This window comes from Oncorhynchus masou, chromosome 26, assembly GCF_036934945.1.
Source record: "Oncorhynchus masou masou isolate Uvic2021 chromosome 26, UVic_Omas_1.1, whole genome shotgun sequence".
Taxonomy (NCBI): domain Eukaryota; kingdom Metazoa; phylum Chordata; class Actinopteri; order Salmoniformes; family Salmonidae; genus Oncorhynchus; species Oncorhynchus masou.
In genome coordinates this window covers 13,575,909-13,598,482 of record NC_088237.1, presented here as the reverse complement: position 1 = coordinate 13,598,482, position 22,574 = coordinate 13,575,909, and the positions used below count along the sequence as shown (strand labels likewise).

Below are 22,574 nucleotides of genomic sequence, written 5' to 3'. Positions count from 1 at the left end.
ATAGAGAGATGATGGAGAGGACTAATGGAGAGAAGAGAGAGAGAATAGAGAGAGATGATGGAGAGGACTAATGGAGAGAAGAGAGAGAGATGATGGAGAGGACTAAGAGAGAGAAGAGAGAATAGAGAGAGATGATGGAGAGGACTAATGGAGAGAAGAGAGAGAGATGATGGAGAGGACTAAGAGAGAGAAGAGAGAGAATGGAGGGAGATGAGATGTATGAGTCAAGAGGGAGAAGAGAGAGAAGGAGATGGGATGGAAAGGAGAAGTATTCTACTGCAAGCCGCCACATGTTGGGGAATTTGTTTACAGTTTCCTGTCCTGCATGCGATCAACAACCAGTTAAAAAGGACTACAGTGCAAAAGGGGAAAAGTACTGTATCTAAGGCCTTTCTACACTACCCCTAACATTTCCTTCCTGCATTGTCAGTGTGAAGCTACAGACTCAACTCCACTGGGGAAAAGTACTGTATCTAAGGCCTTTCTACACTACCCCTAACATTTCCTTCCTGCATTGTCAGTGTGAAGCTACAGACTCAACTCCACTGAGGAAAAGTACTGTATCTAAGGCCTTGGGAGCTCAGAGCTGTACCAGGGGGTAAGTTGGTAAGATATGTGGGCTGGGCTCTATACCAGCCTGCCACAGGGCACAGGGCTGGAACCAGCACCAAACAGCCCTATTTTCACTGGGAGGCAGCTCAGCCAAGAACCACAGGCCCTGCCCTGGGGAACCACACACACACACACACACTGCACTGAACATAATGCAATAGACACAAACGTATGTTTTGGTGCATATTTATTATTTGAATCAACAGAACAGGCAATATTGTATCACTCAACACATTGCATCGATTACATATATCTCTTCCATCTAAGTATATATAGAACTTGACACAAAACAGATTTTGTGCAGATAGAGAGAGAGGTCAATCCAGGTCTACAGTAAATTTAGGACAATCCAGGTCTACAGTAAATTTAGGACAATCCAGGTCTACAGTACATTTAGGACAATCCAGGTCTACAGTAAATTTAGGTCAATCCAGGTCTACAGTACATTTAGGTCAATCCAGGTCTACAGTAAATTTAGGTCAATCCAGGTCTACAGTAAATTTAGGTCAATCCAGGTCTACAGTAAATTTAGGTCAATCCAGGTCTACAGTACATTTAGGTCAATCCAGGTCTACAGTAAATTTAGGTCAATCCAGGTCTACAGTAAATTTAGGTCAATCAGGTCTACAGTAAATTTAGGTCAATCAGGTCTACAGTAAATTTAGGTCAATCCAGGTGTACAGTAAATGACAGACATTGGTCCAAGATAGTACATCTCTACACAAATGACCAGTATTATGTTTGATTAGATGTCACCATCAACAGATTGTAGATATAACATACATTTTGACATTAAGCATCACACACTTGATTGTGCACAGCAACTGGCGTGGAATGATATTACTACGTGCTACTTCGACTTGTGCTTTCCTTGATACCAGTGGTTGGTGTGTCATTCTACCACTCTAGGGTCCAAGCTTCAGACGTCAGGGATCTCTCTCACTCTGATATATCAGGGCTTATTTCCAGTGCCCTCTGAACTCATTCATCGTTCTCTTTTAGCAGTACTAAACTGCGCTCCATGATAAACTTGCTCCGTCGTTTAAGCTCACATTAAAAAGTATATAATTGTGCGAAATACAATTCTAAAATCATCTATTCAAAATAGAAATGCCATACTCAAAAAAGAAGGTTTTCACATGACACGGGTTCAAACAACACACGTGCATGTAACGATACTGAAATACATAACATCTGCCTACATAACATGACCCTTCTAAAGGCCTACTGAGTCAAAGTGGTTTAACATGAGTTGCTGGTCATTGCTCCTCCTCTAAACCTTCTGCTGGTAATACTTTAGAGCTAACCCTTTAGCAGGGCTGCCACACCAGGGCAGACTATTGAGATCTGCGCTGTCTGCGTGTCAGTTCTGTGCAGGGCAGGGCGTGTTAATGGGGAGGTCGTGCACAATTTGAGCAGAGTTAGAGTGGAATAATATTGCTACTGACCCTATGGGATTTCAAACTGAGTGTGTGTGTGTGTGTGTGTCTGCGTATATGCATATGCAGCTTGTTGGTGCTTGTCCCAGATACCCACACCACTTTGTCTCGGTTACACGAGGACAGACCAGTCACTCTGGGTCCGGCCGTACTGTGTCCAAGGAAAGAAAAGGTATCAGAGGGTCAAAGGTTAAACTGGGGTCAAACAGGCATAAAAACACAGGATAACAATTACCTTAGCAATGGCAAACTGTTTTAACTCCTTGCCTACAACACAGTGAATGGTGCAACCGAAAACACAAAACAAAAAGAACAAATAAGCAGAGGAAATCTTGCGAACTCAGCCGCACACAAAACAACAACCAAATCAAAACAGAATGTTCCTGAAATGCGACAACCGCGGAGACAAATCCAATTATTTACGTCTCATGTTGCAAATTAGTTCTAATGGACGGAGTCGTGAAAATAAATAAGCACCCGCGATGAGAAACAAAAGAAATGCAATTTCTAATTAACATGAAAGAGAAACGGAGGGCCGTGTTAGTAAACCCGTCTTTCATCCCTCTTCTCATCCCTCACTCCCCTCATCTTAGACAACGTGTTTGTTGTGCCCAATGTCTTCTTCTTGGGGATGCCATTCTGTTTCTCATCCAAATTAAATGTCAACAGATTTAACATCAGGCTGGAGTTTTTTTTTTCTTAATTTTGTCAATGTTATTGTTCATTAGGCTCCTCCGTCTCTCCCCTCCCCTCCCTGCCTCTCTCTCTCTCTCTCTCTCTCTCTATCTCTCTCTCTCTCTCTATCTCTCTCTTGTTCAAGCAGGCTTGCGGTGTCTTGGCTTTGATCACAAAGGCTGAGACAATAATTAAGTTTGTGTAATTACAGCAGGCATCTTAATGAGAGCTTTCAGGGCTGTGTGTCTGCTCTATCTCCCATCCCTGCCCAGCCATTACTACATGAACCTCCTCCTATCTCCTCTGTCTGGGTGTGTGTCGGCGCCACAATGAGCTAAGGGGGGGGAGAAGCTATCGCTAGGGCCACACATACACTCAGATAAGGTTTACACACACAGGCAGGCAGGCATGCACACACACATACACACACAGATACACACACAGGTACAAACGCACAGATACACACACACAGCACTAGTGATTTGGCAGACGAGGCACATGCAAGCTCTTACACAAAGCTGTGCCAATGAGGAGATTTAGAGGGAAAACAATAATCACCTGACCCTGACAGGGTGAAATGATATGAGGCAAAGAGGAACACAAACTCACAGACATAACAGAGAGACGGCCAGACAGAGAGAGAGAGAGATACGGAGAAAGATCTACACTGAATGAATGACCCACTCAGTTTAACACCAGATATTCTGGTAGGCAGGCAGGGTGAGTGGGATGGTGTCCCTTTACAGCTCTTAACCAAAGTGATGGAGAGTAGAACATACAGATATGTGGCAAGCTACAGGGCAGAACACCCACTACACTTTACTAATACAAACCGCCCTGATACACAAACACAGAGGAGACAGAATCGAGATGAATCTAGTATGTATCTCTATGGAATAGTCTGTGTGCTGAGGATGACATCAGTCTAGGTCAGACAGTTGGCAGGCCCTGACGTCCATCCAGCTGTTACCATTACTGTGGGAGAGGCCACATCTGCTGTGTGTGCCTGCATACATACATACGTGTTTGGTTGCGTGACGAAGTACACTGTGCTTGCCTAACTGTATAGCTTTTTTCACTGTCCCTGTCCACTTTCTGGGCTCAAATGAGTGATCCACTGCTTTGCAAACACACGTGACCGCCAACCGGACAACTTCTTGGACAGCTACGCCTCCGAAAAGGTTCCAATTTGATAGCGCGAGAGGAGGTTAAAGTACAATCTACCTCTGTTACACGTGTCTCACTGACCACACACTGGTTGAATTCAATTACGTTGAACCAGTGTGGAATAGACATTGAATTGATGTCTGTGACCAGTGGGGTGTATCTAACCTGTATATCTGTGAGTTCCTTCATCAGTCTAGAGGCCACCTGGGGGAAATCGTCCTGGCAGGGGATATGAAGGTTCTAGAGAGAGACACACACAATTTAAAAATACTATGTTCTGGAGTAGCTGTTCAGCGGTTTATGACAAAGTGTTAAACATGTGAAATTGCTTGATTGGAATCATTCCTTCCTCTATTTAGTCATCCATCCATTCAGTCATCCATTCACTCATCCATTCATCCATTCAGTCATCCATCCATTCATTCAGTCATCCATCCATTCATTCAGTCATCCATCTATTCAGTCATCCATCCATTCAGTCATCCATCCATTCAGTCATTCATCCATTCAGGCATTCATCCATTCAGGCATTCATCCATTCAGTCATCCATCCATTCAGTCATCCATATGTTGTAAGGGTAGTGAGTAGTGGTTGTGTACCTCTCCCTGGTAGAGTATGCGTCCCACGGGACTGACCACACATGCAGTACCAGAGCCAAACATCTCCTTAACACGGCCCTCTTTCAGAGCACAGCGTAGGTCTGCCATGGTCAGGTACCGCTCACACACCTTAAACTCCCCCTAGAAGAGGAGAGTCGATGAGGAGAGAGGGAGGTGGATGAGGAGAGAGGGAAGTGGAGGAGGAAAATATATCTAATGAAACTCATACAAGGGCAGGCTTCTGGATGCTTCTCATCTCTGCTGAAGACTTCCTGCATGCTGCACAATAGTTCTCTCTCTCCCTATATCTCTCTCTCTATATACCAGGGCTCTCCAACCCTGTTCCTGGAGAGCTAACCTCCTGTAGGTTTTCACTCCAACCCCAGTTGTAACTAACCTGATTCAGTTTATCAACCAGTGATTAAAATAAGGTGCACTAGATTAAGGTTGGAGTCAAAACCTACAGGATGGTAGCTCTCCAAGACCGGGTTTGGAGAGCCCTTCTCTCTCTCTCTCTCTCTCTCTCTCTCTCTCTCTCTCTCTCTCTCTCTCTCTCTCTCTCTCTCTCTCTCTCTCACACACACACACACACACACACACACACACACACACACACACACACACACACACACACACACACACACACACACACACACACACACACACACACACACACACCTCAGTGTGGTATCTTTGTTGTCAGATCTGCCTGTGCTTTAGCCAAGTCCCCCAAGATTCCTTGTCATGCTATGCATGTATCTGATCTGGCAACCAGGCTACTGGTTTAATGGCCAGTCATAACCCCTGGTATAGTGCCTGTGCCCCTGTAGCAGATGGAAGCAACCCTGCTAGTATGTCCATGCGGGTGTCAAGTCCATCTTTCCCTTAAACCCAGAGTGCCATGGAAAGTTCAACCCTCTATCTCTCTCTTGCCCCCAAACATGTGCACTGTGTTGTTGTTGAACTATCTTGTGTCTTACCCTTAGAGAACACATTGTACTTGCCCCCATCTTACCCTCTCTATTTACAGTACCAGTCAAAGGTTTGGACACACCTACTCATTCCAGGGTTTTTCTTTATTTTTACTATTTTCTAATAGTGAATATATCAAAACTATATCAAAACTATGAAATAACACATATGGAATCATGTAGTGACCAAAAAAGAGTCAAACAAATCAATCAAATCAAAATATTAGTAGCCACACTTTGCCTTGATGACAGTTTTGCACACGCTTGGCATTCTCTCAACCAGCTTCATGCGGTAGTCACCGGGAATGCATTTCAATTAACAGGTGCGTCTTGTTAAAAGTTCATTTGTGTAATTTCTTTCCTTCTTAATGCATTTGAGCCAATCAGTTGTATTGTAACAAGGTAGGGGTGGTATACAGAAGATAGCTCTAATTGTTTTGCTTTGTCATTATGGGATACTGTGTGTCGATTAATGAGGGGGAAAAAACTATTTAACCCATTTTAGAATAAGGCTGTAACATAACAACATGTGGAAAAAGTCAAGGGGTCTGAATACATTCTGAATGTACTGTATATAATTGTCTCTCTCTCATACCCATTTCCTGGTGAGTTCCAGGATGCTCTGCCGCGTGATCCCAGGTAGGATTATTCCATCCAGAGGGGGCGTTGCCAGCTCCTCCTCTGAAGAGAAAAACGTTGGATGCACAAATGAATTAAACAGGTCATTTAGTGTCAATGGAATATCCGATCTGAACCCAGTTTACAGAGATAAGAGAAGAGGTGAAGAACAGCACTGGCTATGTGAGACTGCAGCTGCTGTGATATACACTCTGCCCACTAGATGTCGCTGTTGTACAATCAGACACAAAGATCCATTTCCTGTTCAGTAATATTATGTCCACATCAACCGATCCAGAGGAGGATGGTCGTGTTCCCCTGCGGACGCATGCCAGATCTTACAATGCCTGGATAGGAATTTTAAGTATTAGCTAACCACGTCATATGTTCTAGCAATTATGTGGCATGCAACCATTGGTTGATGCATGGAATGTCTGAGCATGGGAACGCAACCTGTATTTTCTTTGGTCTTGTCCAACTGCAATAGCCCTAGTAAAGCAAAGTTATTATCTCTAATCTCATTGGCCATGACACTGAAAGTGATCATGATTACCTCCATTCTCATTATTCCAGAAGAGGAACATGTTCATGGTTCCGACCTCTGTGATTTGATGGTCATCTCCGTACAGCCAGAGGACCTGCTGGCACCCATAATCCACTGCTTCATACTGGGCGTAGATAGATGCTCCGTAGTTCCTGTAAACAACTCCCCAAGTTCATGTTCATTTTAATCCACAAACGAGAGTTGTCAGTTTACATTTAAATTCCATGTGTCGCAATCCGAATGATTTGACACTGTTCCGGTCGTTAGAGTAACCAAGCGTGGGCCCCTATTGTGTACTGTACATAAATGATGTCACAATGAAATCCAAAGCTCTTTAGAGTTGAATCTGGAGTAAAGCTGTATTAGTAGTGTTGGCAGGGTGGGGATATCAGGGTCAGGACAAATTAGTAGAACACGTTGCAAAGCAAGCATTTTTACTGCATCTCAAAAGAATACTGTCATGTCTGACCTGCCTATACTCAAAGGGTACAGTAACCAAGTCCAATCCTAACTTGTGAAATGTAGGATATTAGAACATAGACTCTGTCTCTTTAACCTCCCATCTTACAGTCTCCCATCCCTCCTCTAAACCCCCCATCTTAAGTCTCCCATCCCTCCTCTAAACCCTCCCATCTTACAGTCTCCAGTCCCTCCTCTTACCCTCCCATCTTACAGTCTCCAGTCCCTCCTCTAACCCTCCCATCTTACAGTCTCCAGTCCCTCCTCTAACACTCCCATCTTACAGTCTCCAGTCCCTCCTCTAACCCTCCCATCTTACAGTCTCAAGTCCCTCCTCTAAACCCCCCATCTTACAGTCTCCCATCCCTCCTCTAATCACCCCATCTTACAGTTTCCAGTCCCTTCTCTAACCCTCCCATCTTACAGTCTCCAGTCCCTCCTCTAACACTCCCATCTTACAGTCTACAGTCCCTCCTCTAACACCCCCATCTTACAGTCTCCAGTCCCTCTAACACTCCCATCTTACAGTCTACAGTCCCTCCTCTAATCACCCCATCTTACAGTCTCCAGTCCCTCCTCTCCCATAACCCTCCCATCTCTCCACCCTCCCATCTTACAGTCTCCAGTCCCTCCTCTAACCCTCCCATCTTACAGTCTCCAGTCCCTCCTCTAACCCTCCCATCTTACAGTCTCCAGTCCCTCCTCTAACACTCCCATCTTACAGTCTCCAGTCCCTCCTCTAACCCTCCCATCTTACAGTCTCCAGTCCCTCCTCTAACCCTCCCATCTTATAGTCTACAGTCCCTCCTCTTACCCTCCCATCTTACAGTCTCCAGTCCCTCCTCTTACCCTCCCATCTTACAGTCTCCAGTCCCTCCTCTAACCCTCCCATCTTACAGTCTCCAGTCCCTCCTCTAACCCTCCCATCTTACAGTCTCCAGTCCCTCCTCTAACCCTCCCATCTTACAGTCTAGAGTCCCTCCTCTTACCCTCCCATCTTACAGTCTCCCGTCCCTCCTCTAACCCTCCCATCTTACAGTCTCCAGTCCCTCCTCTAACCCTCCCATCTTACAGTCTACAGTCCCTCCTCTAACCCTCCCATCTTACAGTCTCCAGTCCCTCCTCTTACCCTCCCATCTTACAGTCTCCAGTCCCTCCTCTAACCCTCCCATTTTACAGTCTCCAGTCCCTCCTCTAACCCTCCCATCTTACAGTCTCCAGTCCCTCCTCTTACCCTCCCATCTTACAGTCTCCAGTCCCTCCTCTTACCCTCCCATCTTACAGTCTCCAGTCCCTCCTCTCCAGGCTCTGATGTATTTGGAGTCGGCCCAGAGAGAGACAGGTTTAGCTCCTGTACTGAAATAGGAACCAACAGGACTCAGGATCACATAAAGCAGAGCACGGGACGGCTTCTTCACTCCTAGAGACGGCTAGGAAGGGACACAGGCCACACACACACACATACACACATGTCAATAGTTGACATACTCGAGCTATTCACAAACTAATGATTACTACTTCACCAACAAGTATAGGGGAAGGTAGCCCTGTCACAGCATACGAGAGTGAATGAGACAATCCCTCACAGAAGGAGACAGAGAGTGGTTGGTTGGTCATCTCCTCACCTCAGTACCCAGGAAAGTGGGTCGGATGTAGAGACTGGCAGAGTCTGACTTGGGTACCCACTCCAGATCCACCTGTACCAGCCTCCTGATACACTCTACCAACTCTGCCCTGTCAAAGGCCTGGAGGAGGGAGGGGGGAAAGGGAGAGAGGACAAATTAAAGGTTGAGCCGGGAAAGGAGAAATGGGACAAAAATATGAACAAATAGAACATTCAGTGACTGCAGCAGACACTATAGAAAGTAATTTAGCAGGCTCCTATCCAGAGTGACTTACAGTTAGTGCATTCATCTTAAGAAAGTTAAGCGAGACAACCACATACTACAGTCGTAGTAAGTTTTTCTCAATTTAAAGGTTATCTGCAAAGTCAGTCCTAGCAGGATCAGGATCAGAGACAAACATGTTGATGTCCTGGGGAACATTGTTCCAGTCTTGTACTGTACACGATATGACACACTGTAGATACGAGACACTGTATCTATATACCTATTAAAAAAAAGGTAGAGGCGTGGGTCAGAAAACCAGTTTTCTGACCATTTGCCTCATGTAGCGAGACACATCTCCTTTACATAGAGTTGATCAGGCTGTTGATTGTGGCCTGTGGAATGTTGTGCCCTTCCTCTTCAATGGCTGTGTGAAGTTACTGAATATTGGCGTAAACTGGAACACATTGTCGTACATGTCGACATGTCGATCCAGAGCATCCCAAACATGCTCAATGGGTGACATGTCTGGTCAGTATGCATACCATGGAAGAACTGGGATACTTTTTAGCTTCCAGGAATAGTGTACAGATCCTTGCGACATGGAGCCGTGCATTATCATGTTGAAACATGAGGTGATTGCGGCAGATGAATGGCATGACAATGGGCCTCAGGATCTCGTCACGGTATCTCTGTGCATTCAAATGGCCATCGATAAAATGCAATTGTGTTTGTTGTCCGCAGCTTATGTCTACCCACACCATAACCCCACCGCCACCATGGGACACTCTGTTGAGGTCAGCAAACCACTCGCCCACACAACGCCATACATGTGGTCTGCGGTTGTGAGGGCGGTTGGACGTACTGCCAAATTCTCTAAAATAATTTTGGAGGCGGCTTATGGTAGAAAAAAATGTACATTAAATGCTCTGGCAACAGCTCTGGTGGGCATTAATGCAGTCAGCATGCCAATTACACGCTCCCATAAAACTTGATACATACATTTTAGAGTGGCATTTGATTGTCCCCAGCACAAGGTTCACCTGCGTAATGATCATGTTGTTTAATCAGCTTCTTGATATGCTAAACCTGTCAGATCGATGGAATACATTGGCAAGGGAGAAATGCTCACTAACATGGATGTAATTTTGATAGAAATAAGCTTTTTGTTCAGAATAAATAGAATATTATTTTACAGGCTGTAGGCTTGTGCTGTATAGTACCATAGCCTGTACGTGTTCTTACCGGCAGGCAGGCCCTCTCTGCAGAATTGGCCATACGGTTCATGTTGAGCATGGGTCTGAAGAGACGCACTTTGTCATCAGCATCTCGGTATGCCTTCATACCCTCAAACAACTGACCGCAGAACAGAGGAGAGGAAAGAGACAGGGGTTAAGACTGGCAGACAGGAGAGAACCACTGAGCTCTAGTCATTCTCTGAACAAAGTGAATATACTAAAATGTAAATGTAAACCTAATGAATGAGGACCAGAATGGGAAATTGGCTTCCTGAACCTACAGTATGTGTGTGTGACAGTAAGTTCCAGTGCATATAGGGGAAGGTAGCCCTGTGTTGTGTTGGCTCTTTATGTCCAATCCACTGTCCTTCAGCCTTCCTGGCTGTGCTCTTATTAGAGCTACAGTTAAAGTATAGTGCATTCATCTTAAAGCTCTCACCACAAACTCTCAGCATCTCAGCAGCACAGTCTGTTTCCTGATTGAAGACAGTGAAATTGGGGCTGAAAGATGTGACAACCATGGGGAAAGTCCGATACCTGTAGTGTAGATGCTGATCTGTACATTTTTACCAGTGTTGGAATTGCTCACTGGAAGGCTGGTGAGAGCCTGTTTAACCCCTCCTGTGCCAAGTACGTTATATTAGCTATAAATGCCTGTTTAAGCCTATTCCTTTTCATTTGGGACGTTTGCAGACTTGTTGTTTGTTTAGACAGTCGTTTTGCAAATATTTTGTAAATATTTCTGCCATCCTTCATTTTTTAACACTATAATTTAATAAATCTGAATCAGATTTTGCCTCCTGCTGCTTTGTCATATCCTTGAATGAATGAATGTTATTAGACATATTTAAAATACATATAGATTACCTAAGTTATTTTAGTACAAAATAAATACATAAATAACGAAACAATCCACCGACATATTTCCACTGTTGTCTTCATCACTGTCAGGTGGGCAGCAAGAATGGACAGCGTGAGACACATGAACTTTCTAACAGGGCCTAACAAGGTGGTGTTTCCTACCTGCACAGCGTAGTGCATGGCTGAGCAGGCCGGGTGGAGAGACAGGTTACCAAAGGGCTTGATGTGAGGTTTCTGCCAGCCTCCAGCGTTGGTCCACTCTATGGTCAACATGTGGTCAGAGAACACAGTTCCAAACACCAGATTGGTCAGGTCAGGTTTGGCCTTGTGGGTCTGGGACAGCTCAATGACCAGGTCAGTCGCCTGGGGGGAATATAGAGGGCATGGTTTAGATGTAAACTCATAATACACACTGCTTTGGGTGTAATATACTGTATGTCATTGTATGTCATCGGGTGCTGTAAGTGTTGTAGGTGTCCTGGAGGACAGGTGAAGTTTGCGGGCGGTGCAGTTGCCATACCAGGTGGTGATGCAGCCCGACAGGACGCTCTCGATTGTACATCTGTAAAAGTTTGTGAGGGGCTTAGGGGCCTTCTTCACCACACTGTCTGTGTGGGTGAACCATTTCAGATTGTCAGTGATGTGTACGCCGAGGAACTTTTCACCTTCTCCACTGCGGCTCCATCAATAAGAATAGGGCGTGCTCCCTCTGCGGTCTCCTGAAGTCCACGATCAGCTCCTTCATTTTTGTTGATGTCGAGGGAGAGGTTATTTTCCTGGCACCACACCGGCTGCAACCTCACCACCTCCCTGTAGGATGTCTCGTCATCGTTGGCAATCAGGCCTACTACTGTTGTGTCTTCTGCAAATTTGATGATTGAGTTGGAGGCGTGCATGGCCACACAGTCATGGGTGAACAGGAAGAACGCATCCTTGTGAGGCCCCAGTGTTGAGGATCAGTGTAGTGGAGGTGTTGTTTCCTACCTTCACCACCTGGGGGCAGCCCATCAGGAAGTTCAGGACCCAGTTGCAAAGTTTGGGGTTGTAGGGTACTGTGGTGTTGAATGCTGAGCTATAATCAATGAATAGCATTCTTACATAGGTATTCCTCTTGTCCAGATGGGATAGGGCAGTGTACAGTGCAATGGCGATTGCATCATCTGTGGATCTGTTGGGGCGGTATGCAAATTTATAGTGGGTCTAGGGTGTCAGGTAAGGTGGAGGTGATATGATCCTTAACTAAGCCTCTCAAAGCACTTCATGATGACAGAACTGAGTGCTATGGGGCTATAGTCATTTAGTTCAGTTACCTTTGCTTTCTTGTGTACAGGAACAATGGTGGACATCTTGAAGCAAGTGGGGACAGCAGACTGAGATAGGGAGAGATTGAATATGTCCGTAAACACAAAGTGCATGCTCTGAGGAAACGGCTAGGGATACCGTCTGGTCCGGCAGAATTGTCTTACTCACGTCGGCCATGGAGAACGAGAGCTCACAGTCCTTGGGAGCGGGCTACGTCGGTGGCACTGTGTTGTCCTCAAAGTAGACAAGAAGGTGTTCAGCTTTCAGTTTTGCTCGAATGCTGCCATCTATCCATAGTTTTTGGTTAGGGTAGGTTTTAATAGTCACAGTGGGAACAACATCTCCTATACACTTCCTGTTGAACTCAGTCACTGTGTCTGTGTATATGTCAATGTTATTCTCAGAGGCAACCCGGAACATATCCCAGTTCACGTGATCAAAGCAATCTTGAAGCATGGATTCTGATTGGTCAGACCAGCTTTGAATAGACCTTAGCATGGGTACTTCCTAGCTTGAGTTTCTGCCTATAGGAAGAGAGGAGCAGAATGGAGTCGTGATTTGATTTGCCGAAGGGAGGGCAGGGTAGGACCTTGTAGCCAATGGTCGAGAGTTTTGTAGCATGAGTACTACAGGCAATGTGTTGATAGAACTTTGGTGGTGTTTTCCTCAAATGTTTTTGTTAAAATCCCCAGCTACAATAAATGTGGCCTCAGGATATGTGGTTTCCAGTTTGCCGTAAAATCCAATGTAGTTCCTTGAGGGCCGCTGTGGTATCGGCTTGAGGGAGAATATACACCGCTGTGAGCATAACCGAAGAGAATTCTCTCAGGAGGTAATATGGTCGATATTTATTGGTGAGGTATTCTAGGTCAGGTGAACAAAAGGACTTGAGTTCCTGTACGTTATCACAATCACACCATGAGTGGTAAATCATGAAACATACACCACCGCCTTTCTTCTTCCCAGAGAGTTCTTTATTCCTGTCTGCGCAATGTACTGAGAACCCAGCTGGATGTATGGATGGGGACAGTATATCCGGAGAGAGTCAGGTCTGCCAAGCTTGTAGCATCATACCCAAGAAGACTCAAGGCTGTAATCGCTGCCAAAAGTGCTTCAACAAAGTACTGAGTAAAGGGTGTGATTACTTACTGTATGTAAATGTGATATTTCAGTATTGTATTTTTTTATACTTTTGCAAAAATGTCTAAAAACCTATTTTTGCTTTGTCATTCTGGGGTATTGTGTGTGGATTGATGAGGGGAAAAAAACAATTGAATCAATTTTAGAATAGGGCTATAAAGTAACAAAATATGGAAAAAGTCAAGGGGTCTGAATACTTTCCAAATGCACTGTATCTCATCACGCTCTTCAGAGTTCTGCAACTCTCCCGCTGGCCAGTAGAGGACACTCCAGGCTTTTAACTTCTAGGAACATGAGCTACTCAATAAACGAACACAACCACAGAGGACACCTTACACAACCGCTCTCAGGGTAGGAGTTGTCTTTACCACAGTTCTCAGATCAGATTACTCTCCCCCAATCCTAACATTAACCAGAAGGGTGGGGGTAAATATCAAACTTAGTCTAGATCAGTAGCTAAAGGCAAATGCTCTGCTGTGGTTGGCTGCTCTCAGTGCCTGTCTGGATTAGGTCTGTCTCAGATCTACCCTTCCTGGGCTACATTTACACAGGCAGCCCAATGCTGATCTTTTTTCTCACTAATTGGTCTTTTGACCAATCAGCTGTGAAAAAGGTATCACGTGAAAAGATCTGATGGGATTGGTCAAAAGACCAATTAGAGGAAAAAAAGATCAGAATTGTCTGCACGTGTAAACACAGACCTGTAGCAGCATTGCGTAATTTCAGATTACAGAGGGGTAGTGCTGGCCAACAGTCTGAGAGAGCACTATCAGAATACTCTCTCTCTTTCTCACAGTCACACATCACTGACAGCAATGGTTACCAATGTTTCGGTCTAATATCTCCATTTACTTATCCAGCCATGAATCGGACAGATTGATATTTTAAAACTTCAGTGTGATAAAATTTGAAAAAATACAGTATAGTTTCTGATGACTTTATCTTCTCATTAGTTCAGAATTCACACACTTCTTTTAAGAAGTGCGTTGCATGACAAATCACTTCTGACCTGCTGTGAAGAATCTGAGATAGGCCCATTTACAGAGATACTGATAACTCTGTTAACTAATGTAATAGCACCCGTGAGCATGACTTAGCTGTGTAAAGGTGAATGAGTTTCAAGTAATCCATGTTCAGTGTAACATCACATGCTCCGTTGGTCAGGGATTACCAAACTATAAATCCTCCAACATCCAGCTCAGGTGGGTCACAAAACAGGAGTCAGATTCCTACTAGTGTGTACAGCAACAACACAGGGGTCTATAGCGTACACAAGCTAGGCTCAGGTACAGTACTACAGAGGTGCTCGTACAGTAGTTCAAGACTACAGACCTGATGCAATTATGAGTCTGTGGCATCTACAGTATATGAGGCCAGTTTCTCAGACATTGATTAATGAATTATAGGCTTAACCCAGCCCTGAATGCGCAAGTCTTAAAATGGTCTATAGCAGTGTCCAACTCTTTAAATGGTCCTGCACAGTCAATGACAATTCTCTCTCTCTTTCTCTTTCTCGTTCTCACCTCTTTTCTCTCCAACCTTTTCTCTTCCCCTCTATTTCTCCTAATCACCAAATCACCTGCCTGCCGCCTGCCTGGCTGTCTCCTCACTGTGCAACATTAGACAGCAGAGTAAATCAGACCTAAAGCAAACCACAGGTCACAGCTCACAGCCTGACTGACAGGTTGTGCTTAGGGTGATCTGGGAAAGTGGATTCTCAGCAGAGATGACACAGGACCTCCTGGATCAACCAGGGCCCTTATCCTCCTCTCTCTCTACCTCTCTGAGGGCCACAAAGGGCAACAGCATTGAGTATGTGGTTAGCACAGGGGTCTGGGGAGCACAAGCCAAAGGAGGGGCCCCAGAAGGGGTTAACCACCATGGATCTATAAAATGAACATCTTGGGATCTCAGGTGGATTTCTTTGACTCCATTTTGCTAAGGAGGAAGTATTGTTGTTTTTGTAGGGGGATGTGTTGTTTTTTTTGGATCTAACGGACTGAGAGGCATTAGGAGAGCCATGTGGTTGGGGGGAGGTGTCCATGCTGTTGGTGTGATCTGGACCTTTTGATTGACAACCAGGGGAGTCTTTATGAATATCAGAATCATATCCAGGAATATCAAGATGGTGCAGCTGGGCTCCTCACTGAAGGCAAGTGATTAATCTAATTCACCACAGTGAAATGGGCAGTTGGAGGGGTAGGCTTCTCCAGTTTGCCATACACTGACAAACTTCAAATGTCTTGTGATTGCAGTTTACATGCAATATAAATTACTAATGTAGCAGTATGTGCAATATCTGAACTGTTCCACATTAAAATAGCATTGCTGTACAACATGCCTTTGCACACACTTGTAGTGAATGAGGCAGCGATCACAATGTGTTACACAGAATAATGCTCGTTGCCATATACATTATACCACCGGGTAAATGATGAGAATGTTACCTTGAAGCTGTGGACACTGTCTTCCATGCCGTTTCTGCTGGATACATCTTTACCGGAGCCCTGGGAGGACATTGTAAAAAACTGTATATAGATGACAACTTTACATAGGTTGTAATCAACTACTTATAAGCCTAAGCGTATTAAAACATTCACACTCGGGTAATGTATTCAGACAATGAGAGGATAACAGGGTAAGTTATTTAAAAAAAATGATAATGGGTAACAGCATGGGATGGGGAGCAGGGAGAGATGGGGTTGTCGGAAAGAACAGTGAGGTTTTCTGACGTAAATTGAATGAGGATAGGACTATGTATTGTCTGTGAGGGCCTGTGTGAGGGTTGAATTCCCTGCTCTGCTCAGCACAGGAGATCATTTTACCTGCAGAAAGACGATAGTCTGTCGCCAGGTGAACTGAAGGCTTACATTTACATTAGGCTATCATTACTCCACAAGCAAAGCGCTAATCATATAATAATAACAGGCATAATAATAATAATAATTGTGGTTGATTGCTATTCTATAATGTAAGCTATTTTAACATGTGATCATGCAGTAAATACTGTGAAATAACGTCACTGATTACCCCTCGTAGTTATTATGAGCCATTGGTAGGCAGCCTATAAAAACAGGCTACTACTGTAGGCTACTGTAATAGACAAGCTGGTTATAAGAGCAACAGACGAATAACAGAACATTCCGTCGGCGTGATGCAGTTATATAAAATGTGTCGTCACATGCTACAGCTGCCATCTCAAAACACATAGGGCAAAGCAATATAGATATGTTAAATCGTTTTTTAAATCGGTATATCAAAAAAAAATAACAGGCGCAGTTGAAACAAGTGTATTGAATTGCAATCCTATCTTTTGTCGGTCGTACGCGGTTTAGTGTTTACTGAACGCGACCTGCGTCAAGAATTCTTATCCCGTCATTTTCAGAAATAGGCAACGATAACGTATAGGTTAGCAGTGGCGAGGTCATCCAGCATGGCCGTTTTTCGGTTACTGGGAAGAGGACGTTTACCTTGAGAGATGGAGCGTTCGCTGCTGATGGGGGGACGGCTGTAGAACTCGCCATGATGAATCATACACAACCGAAGACGCGCGCTCTCTCTCTGTCACCAACACACTCCTAAACCGCTTACAGATTAAACATTTGTTCGCTGTCAAGCCCATTGTATAATGTTAGATCTAGGTTCCTGGGCCAACCACAACATTGGTTTTCGTTGAAAATGTGTAATGTTTGATTTGCTGGCCAACTTTTGGTTTATAACATTTTGTGGGACAAATGTTATTGTGGACAGGCGGTCATGCATAAACCCTCACACACATGGGACAGTCACATTATAAAGATTAACCAGACGGCTTTCTCAAGCAGGGTTGTCATAGGTTTTCCATATGGTTATCTATAGAAGCTCATGTGGATATAGGCATATGTCCTTTTTTTTGTTACAGTAGCTTACTTCCTTCCAACTGGTCTCCCATTAGTCATAGACAAGCTGTTTTATTTGTATATTATGGACATATTCAAACTCTCCCTATTCCAGTCCCCACATGCTTCAAGATGTTCACCGTTGTTGCTGTGCCCAAGCAAGCTATGGTAGCTGAACTAAATGACTCGCTCCCTGTATGCCTTCACCTCTGTCATCATGAAGTGCTTTGAGAGACTAGTCAAGGATCATATCACCTCCACCCTACCTGATACACTAGACCCACTCCAATTAGCTTACCGCCCCAATAGGTCCACAGACGATGCAATCACCATCACACTGCACACTGCCCTATCCCATCTAGGCAAGAGGAAAACCTATGTAAGAATGATGTTCAACACATTTAAGTCATTTGGCAGACGCTCTTATCCAGAGCGACTTACAAATTGGTGAATTCACCTTATGACATCCAACACAATAGTACCCTCCAAACTCATCATTAAGCTTGAGACCCTGGGTCTCGACCCCGCCCTGTGCAACTGGGTCCTGGACTTTCTGATGGGCCGCCCCCAGGTGGTGAAGGTAGGTAACAACATCTCCACCCCGCTGATCCTCAATACTGGGGCCCCACAAGGGTAGGTTCTCAGCTCTCTCCTGTACTCCCTGTTCACCCATGACTGCGTGGCCATGCACGTCTTCAACTCATTCATCAAGTTTGCAGACGACACTACAATGGTAGGCTTGATTAGCAACAATGATGAGATGAGCCTACAGGGAGGAGGTGAGGGCCCTCAGTGTGTGGTGTCAGGAAAATAACCTCTCACTCAACGTCAAAACAAAGGAAATGATCGTGGATTCAGGAAACAGCAAGGGGAGCACCCCCCTGTCCACATCGACGGGACAGTAGTGGAGAAGGTGGAAAGTTTTAAGTTCCTCGGCATACACATCACGGACAAACTGAAATGGTTCACCCACACAGACAGCGTGGTGAAGAAGGCGCAACAGCGCCTCTTCAACCTCAGGAGGCTGAAGAAACTTGGCACCTAAAACCCTCACAAACTTTTACAAATGCACAATCGAGAGCATCCTGTCGGGCTGTATCACCACCTGGTACGGCAATTGCACCGCTCTCAACTGCAAGGCTCTTCAGAGGGTAGTGCGGCCTGCACAATGCATCACCGGGGGCAAACTACCTGCCCTCCAGGACACCTACAGCACCCAAAGTCACCGGAAAGACAAAAAGATCATCAAGGACAACAACCACCAGAGCCACTGCCTGTTCACCCTGCTATCATCCAGAAGGCGAGGTCAGTACAGGTGCATCAAAGCTGGAACCAAGACTGAAAAACAGGTTATATCTTAAGTCCATCAGATTGTTAAACTGTTATGCTGCCAGCATAGAGACTCAAATCACTGGCCACCTAAATAAATTGATTTAATAAAGGTATCACTAGTCACTTTAAATAATGTCACTTTAATAATGTTTACATATCCTACATTACTCATCTCATACTGTATTTTATACCATCTATTGCATCTTGACTATGCCGCACGGCATAGTGCATAGATATATTTATATGTGTTCCTGTGCAACTGGGTCTTGGACTTCCTGTCGGGCCGACCCCGGGTGGTGAGGGGAGGCAACAACTTCTCCGCCACACTGATCCTCAACACGGGCCACCCCAGGGGTGTGTGCTTAGCCCTCTTTTGTACTCCATGGGTCACCCACGACTGCGTGGCCACGCATGACTCCAACTCAAATATCAAGTTTGCTGATGACACAACAAACAACGACAGAGCTGAGGGCATTGGCATCATGACATTTACCCAGTGCCAGGACATTTTAGCCAAAAACCTGTTTGCATCTCCCAGGAGGCTTAAACTTGGCCGCAGCCCATCAAAATCCACAAAGAAATGGTTAATTGACCACAAAATCAACATTTTGCAATTGCCATCTCAGTCTCTGGACTTGGACCCCATTGAAAACCTGTGGTTTAAATTGAATGGAGCGGTCCATAAGCGCAGACAAAGGATACTGGTGTTGTGTCTTTGGCTATGCCGGATTAAGTGATATGACATGCTATTCTATAAAATCATTTTTCTGTAATTAATATCACCTGATTGAGCTAATCATGTTAAATGCAATTAACTAGAGAGTCGGGGCACCATGAAATAATATTGATAGAGCTGTTATCTTCCGAATAAACTCTTAAAGACCTAGTAATATTTTACATCAATAGCAGTCAATATTAAATCATCACCTTAATTTAGTCTCATCTGAAAGTTGTAAATTCTTGGTTATCTTCACGAACCCTGGCTAACAAGTTGAATCAGCAATACAAAATTGGGTTTAATTATTTATTTACTAAATACCTAACTAATCACGCAGAATTACACATACACATAATTAATCATAACTTGATTACAAATTACGTCATAAAGGAAAACGTCCCTAGCGGGCAGAACAGATATGACAGCTTGTTGCACAAAGGAAAAGGGGCTGGGTTTGAGTGAAAGAGCGGGAAGACTGAGGAACAAAAGGACGAAGCTGTGTTGTCGTAAATACAGTATCAAATGCATTCTAAATTACCGCCCATTTTGAAAAGGAAAATGCAATAAATATTTCCTCTGAGCTGCGCTTCGGTAAGTTGGAAGATGGAAGGCCGTGTTGCCAAATCGAGTCCTTTGTCCTTTGAAGAATGTCTCTGTTGGTCAATTGGATACGTTGTTGTGACGTCGTTGTGTGGTAGACGGGATACTCTGTCTGTTCCTTCCTAACCTGCGTTTGCAGCTGCTGTTGCTAACTCAACGGCTAGGAGGTATCACTTCTGTAGTGAATAAGAGTTCAAAGTTCATACCATTCGCAAACAAAGCTCACGCTGATGTTGGCTACGTTCTGTAGTTATTATCTGAACCATTTTGACATCGGACCGTCGTCCTCCCATCCTCGGAACAGGAGGTTACATTGTCGTCAAGGCTTTATATAGGAAGGGAGAGGAAGGCGTGTTTGAAACGCTTTATAGCCCATGTCCCTTCACAGGGGCTGGCCACTGATTGAGCATAGCTCTAACCTTATGAAAACCCAAATCTCACATTTTAGAAGCTAAAATCACATTGCATCCCATCACAAATAATTTCATATTCAAACATTTAAATTGAACAACAATTCCATGTAAATCCGATAACTCTGATGTGTAGACTTTCCACTGTAGAGTTTATGTCATCTTATCATTGATGAGAATGTCTCAGATGACAACCGAACTGACATCATATTCATTAAGTACCACAGCATATGTTGAATTAATTTCCCCCCACCTTCTGATGTTCCCAGAATCTCTATGTTAACCAAAGGGGTTTTCAAATGTAACATCAGTAGGGTAGAGAGAGGAAAAGGGGGGGAAGGAGGTATTTATGACCATCATAAACCTACCTCCAGGCCAACGGCATGACACTGGGAAACATTCTGTATGGAGGAATAGTCTAAGATCCCTCCAAATATGTTCTCCAATCTCATCAAATATTTTAGAAAAAGGCTCGGTGCCATTATCCTTGCAAGGTGAGGTACAGTATATTGGAAGCAGGGGTGGCAATCATTTGTACCCCTATCTGTTTTAGAAAAAAAGATTACTTGTTAAACAAAATCTCTTTCTCTCAGCAATTGTATTAGAATCAAATATTATAATTTTCCCCCAAAAAATATGTGTGCAATGTAGCTCAGTATTTGTATTTTTTATTTTATACAATCTTTTTAGCTCATCTTTATCAAGGTTGTCAATCATTTTGGACCTGACTATATGTGTACAGAGGTCGGTTGTATCATTGAACATAAATATAAACGCAACATGTAAAGTGTTGGTCCCATGTTTCATGAGCTGATATAAATAATCACAGACATTTTCCATACACACAAAAACATATTTCTCCCAAATTTTGTGTACACATTTGTTTACATTCCTGTTAGTGAGCATTTGTCCTATGCCAAAAGAATCCATCCACCTGACAGGTGTGGCATATCAAGAAGTTGATTAAAGAGCATGATCATTACACAGGTGCACCTTGTGCTGGGGACAATAAAAGGCCACTCTAAAAGGTGCAGTTCGGTCAAACAAGTTTTGAGGGACTGTGCAATTGGCATGCTGACTGCAGGAATGTCCACCAGAGCTTTTGCCAGAAAATGTCATGTTTGTTTCTCTACCATAGGCTGCTTTCAATTTGAATGCACAGAGATACCGTGACGAGATCCTGAGGCCCATTGTCGTGATATTCATCCACCGCATCACTTCATGTTTCAGCATGCTAATGCACAGCCCCATGACTCAAGAATCTGTACACAATTCCTGGAAGCTGAAAATGTTCCAGTTCTTCCATGGTCTGCATGCTGACCAGACATGGCACCCATTGAGCAAGTTTGGGATGCTCTGTACGACAGCGTGTTCCAGGTCCCTTTCAATATACAGCAACTTCGCACAGCCATTGAAGAGGAGTGGGACAACAGTCCACAGGCCACAATCAACAGCCTGATCAACTCAATGCGAAGGAGATGTGTAGCGCCATATAAGGCTAATCGTGGTCACACCAGATACTGACTGGTTTTCTGATGCATGCCCTTACCTTTTTCCGTAAATGTACCTGTGACCAACAGATGCATATCTGTGTTCCCAGTCATGTAAAACCCATAGATTAGGGCCTCATGTATTTATTTAAATCAACTGATTTTCTTATATGAACTGTAACTCATTAAAATCTTTGAAATTGTTGCATGTTGCGTTTATATTTGTGTTCAGTATATAATATGCATTGTGGTATACAACCAAACAGGTTTTCCTCCCTGAATTGTCCCTGCTGTTTATGGCTTTTCACTTACTGTTCTTCTCTCATTTATATATTAAATGTACATTGTCTTCCATGCATGTATTACCCTAAGTTTATCAAAGCCTACTACAATAAACCATTGTTGATGCTAAATGATGCACAGACGTCTCAAAAGATACAGACAGGAAGAGAGAGAGAGAGAGAGAGAGAGAGCATGAGGACAGAACATTCATTACAAAATATGTTGTGGAAAGTGTTAACAGTGTTTCATTCTTCAATGTACATGATATATGAAAAACACAGTGTATCTAACTATTATTATTGTACTTTAGTTGGTATGATACCATACTATGTGCCCTATGTGTGTTCTTGACGGCAGGCAGGCTCTCTGCAGACTTGGACATACGGTTCATGTTAAAAGCATGGATCTGAAG

The 22,574-nt window shown here is 44.1% G+C and overlaps 1 protein-coding gene across 1 annotated transcript; it reads right to left on the bottom strand.

Annotated features, from left to right (window-relative positions):
* Positions 1-788: 788 nt before the first annotated feature.
* bcat1 (branched chain amino-acid transaminase 1, cytosolic) lies at positions 789-17,025 on the bottom strand. The gene is made up of 11 exons (XM_064938493.1): positions 16,923-17,025; positions 15,900-15,959; positions 11,173-11,373; positions 10,157-10,267; positions 8,711-8,830; positions 8,355-8,515; positions 6,636-6,778; positions 6,060-6,145; positions 4,494-4,634; positions 4,059-4,133; positions 789-2,202 (listed from the first exon to the last, which is right to left on the bottom strand). Exons 1-11 carry the CDS (start codon positions 16,974-16,976, stop codon positions 2,164-2,166), a joined length of 1,191 nt encoding a protein of 396 aa, XP_064794565.1. The 5' UTR covers positions 16,977-17,025; the 3' UTR covers positions 789-2,163.
* Positions 17,026-22,574: the final 5,549 nt, after the last annotated feature.

Coding starts and splice junctions, on each gene's coding strand:
- bcat1 (XM_064938493.1), bottom strand. CDS start 16,976: ATGGCGAGTTCTACAGCCGTCCCCCCATCAGCAGCGAACGCTCCATCT. Junction 15,960..16,922: donor CGAACGCTCCATCTCTCAAG/GTAAACGTCCTC, acceptor ATGTCCTCCCAG/GGCTCCGGTAAAGATGTATC. Junction 11,374..15,899: donor ACAGTGTCCACAGCTTCAAG/GTAACATTCTCA, acceptor TATTCCCCCCAG/GCGACTGACCTGGTCATTGA.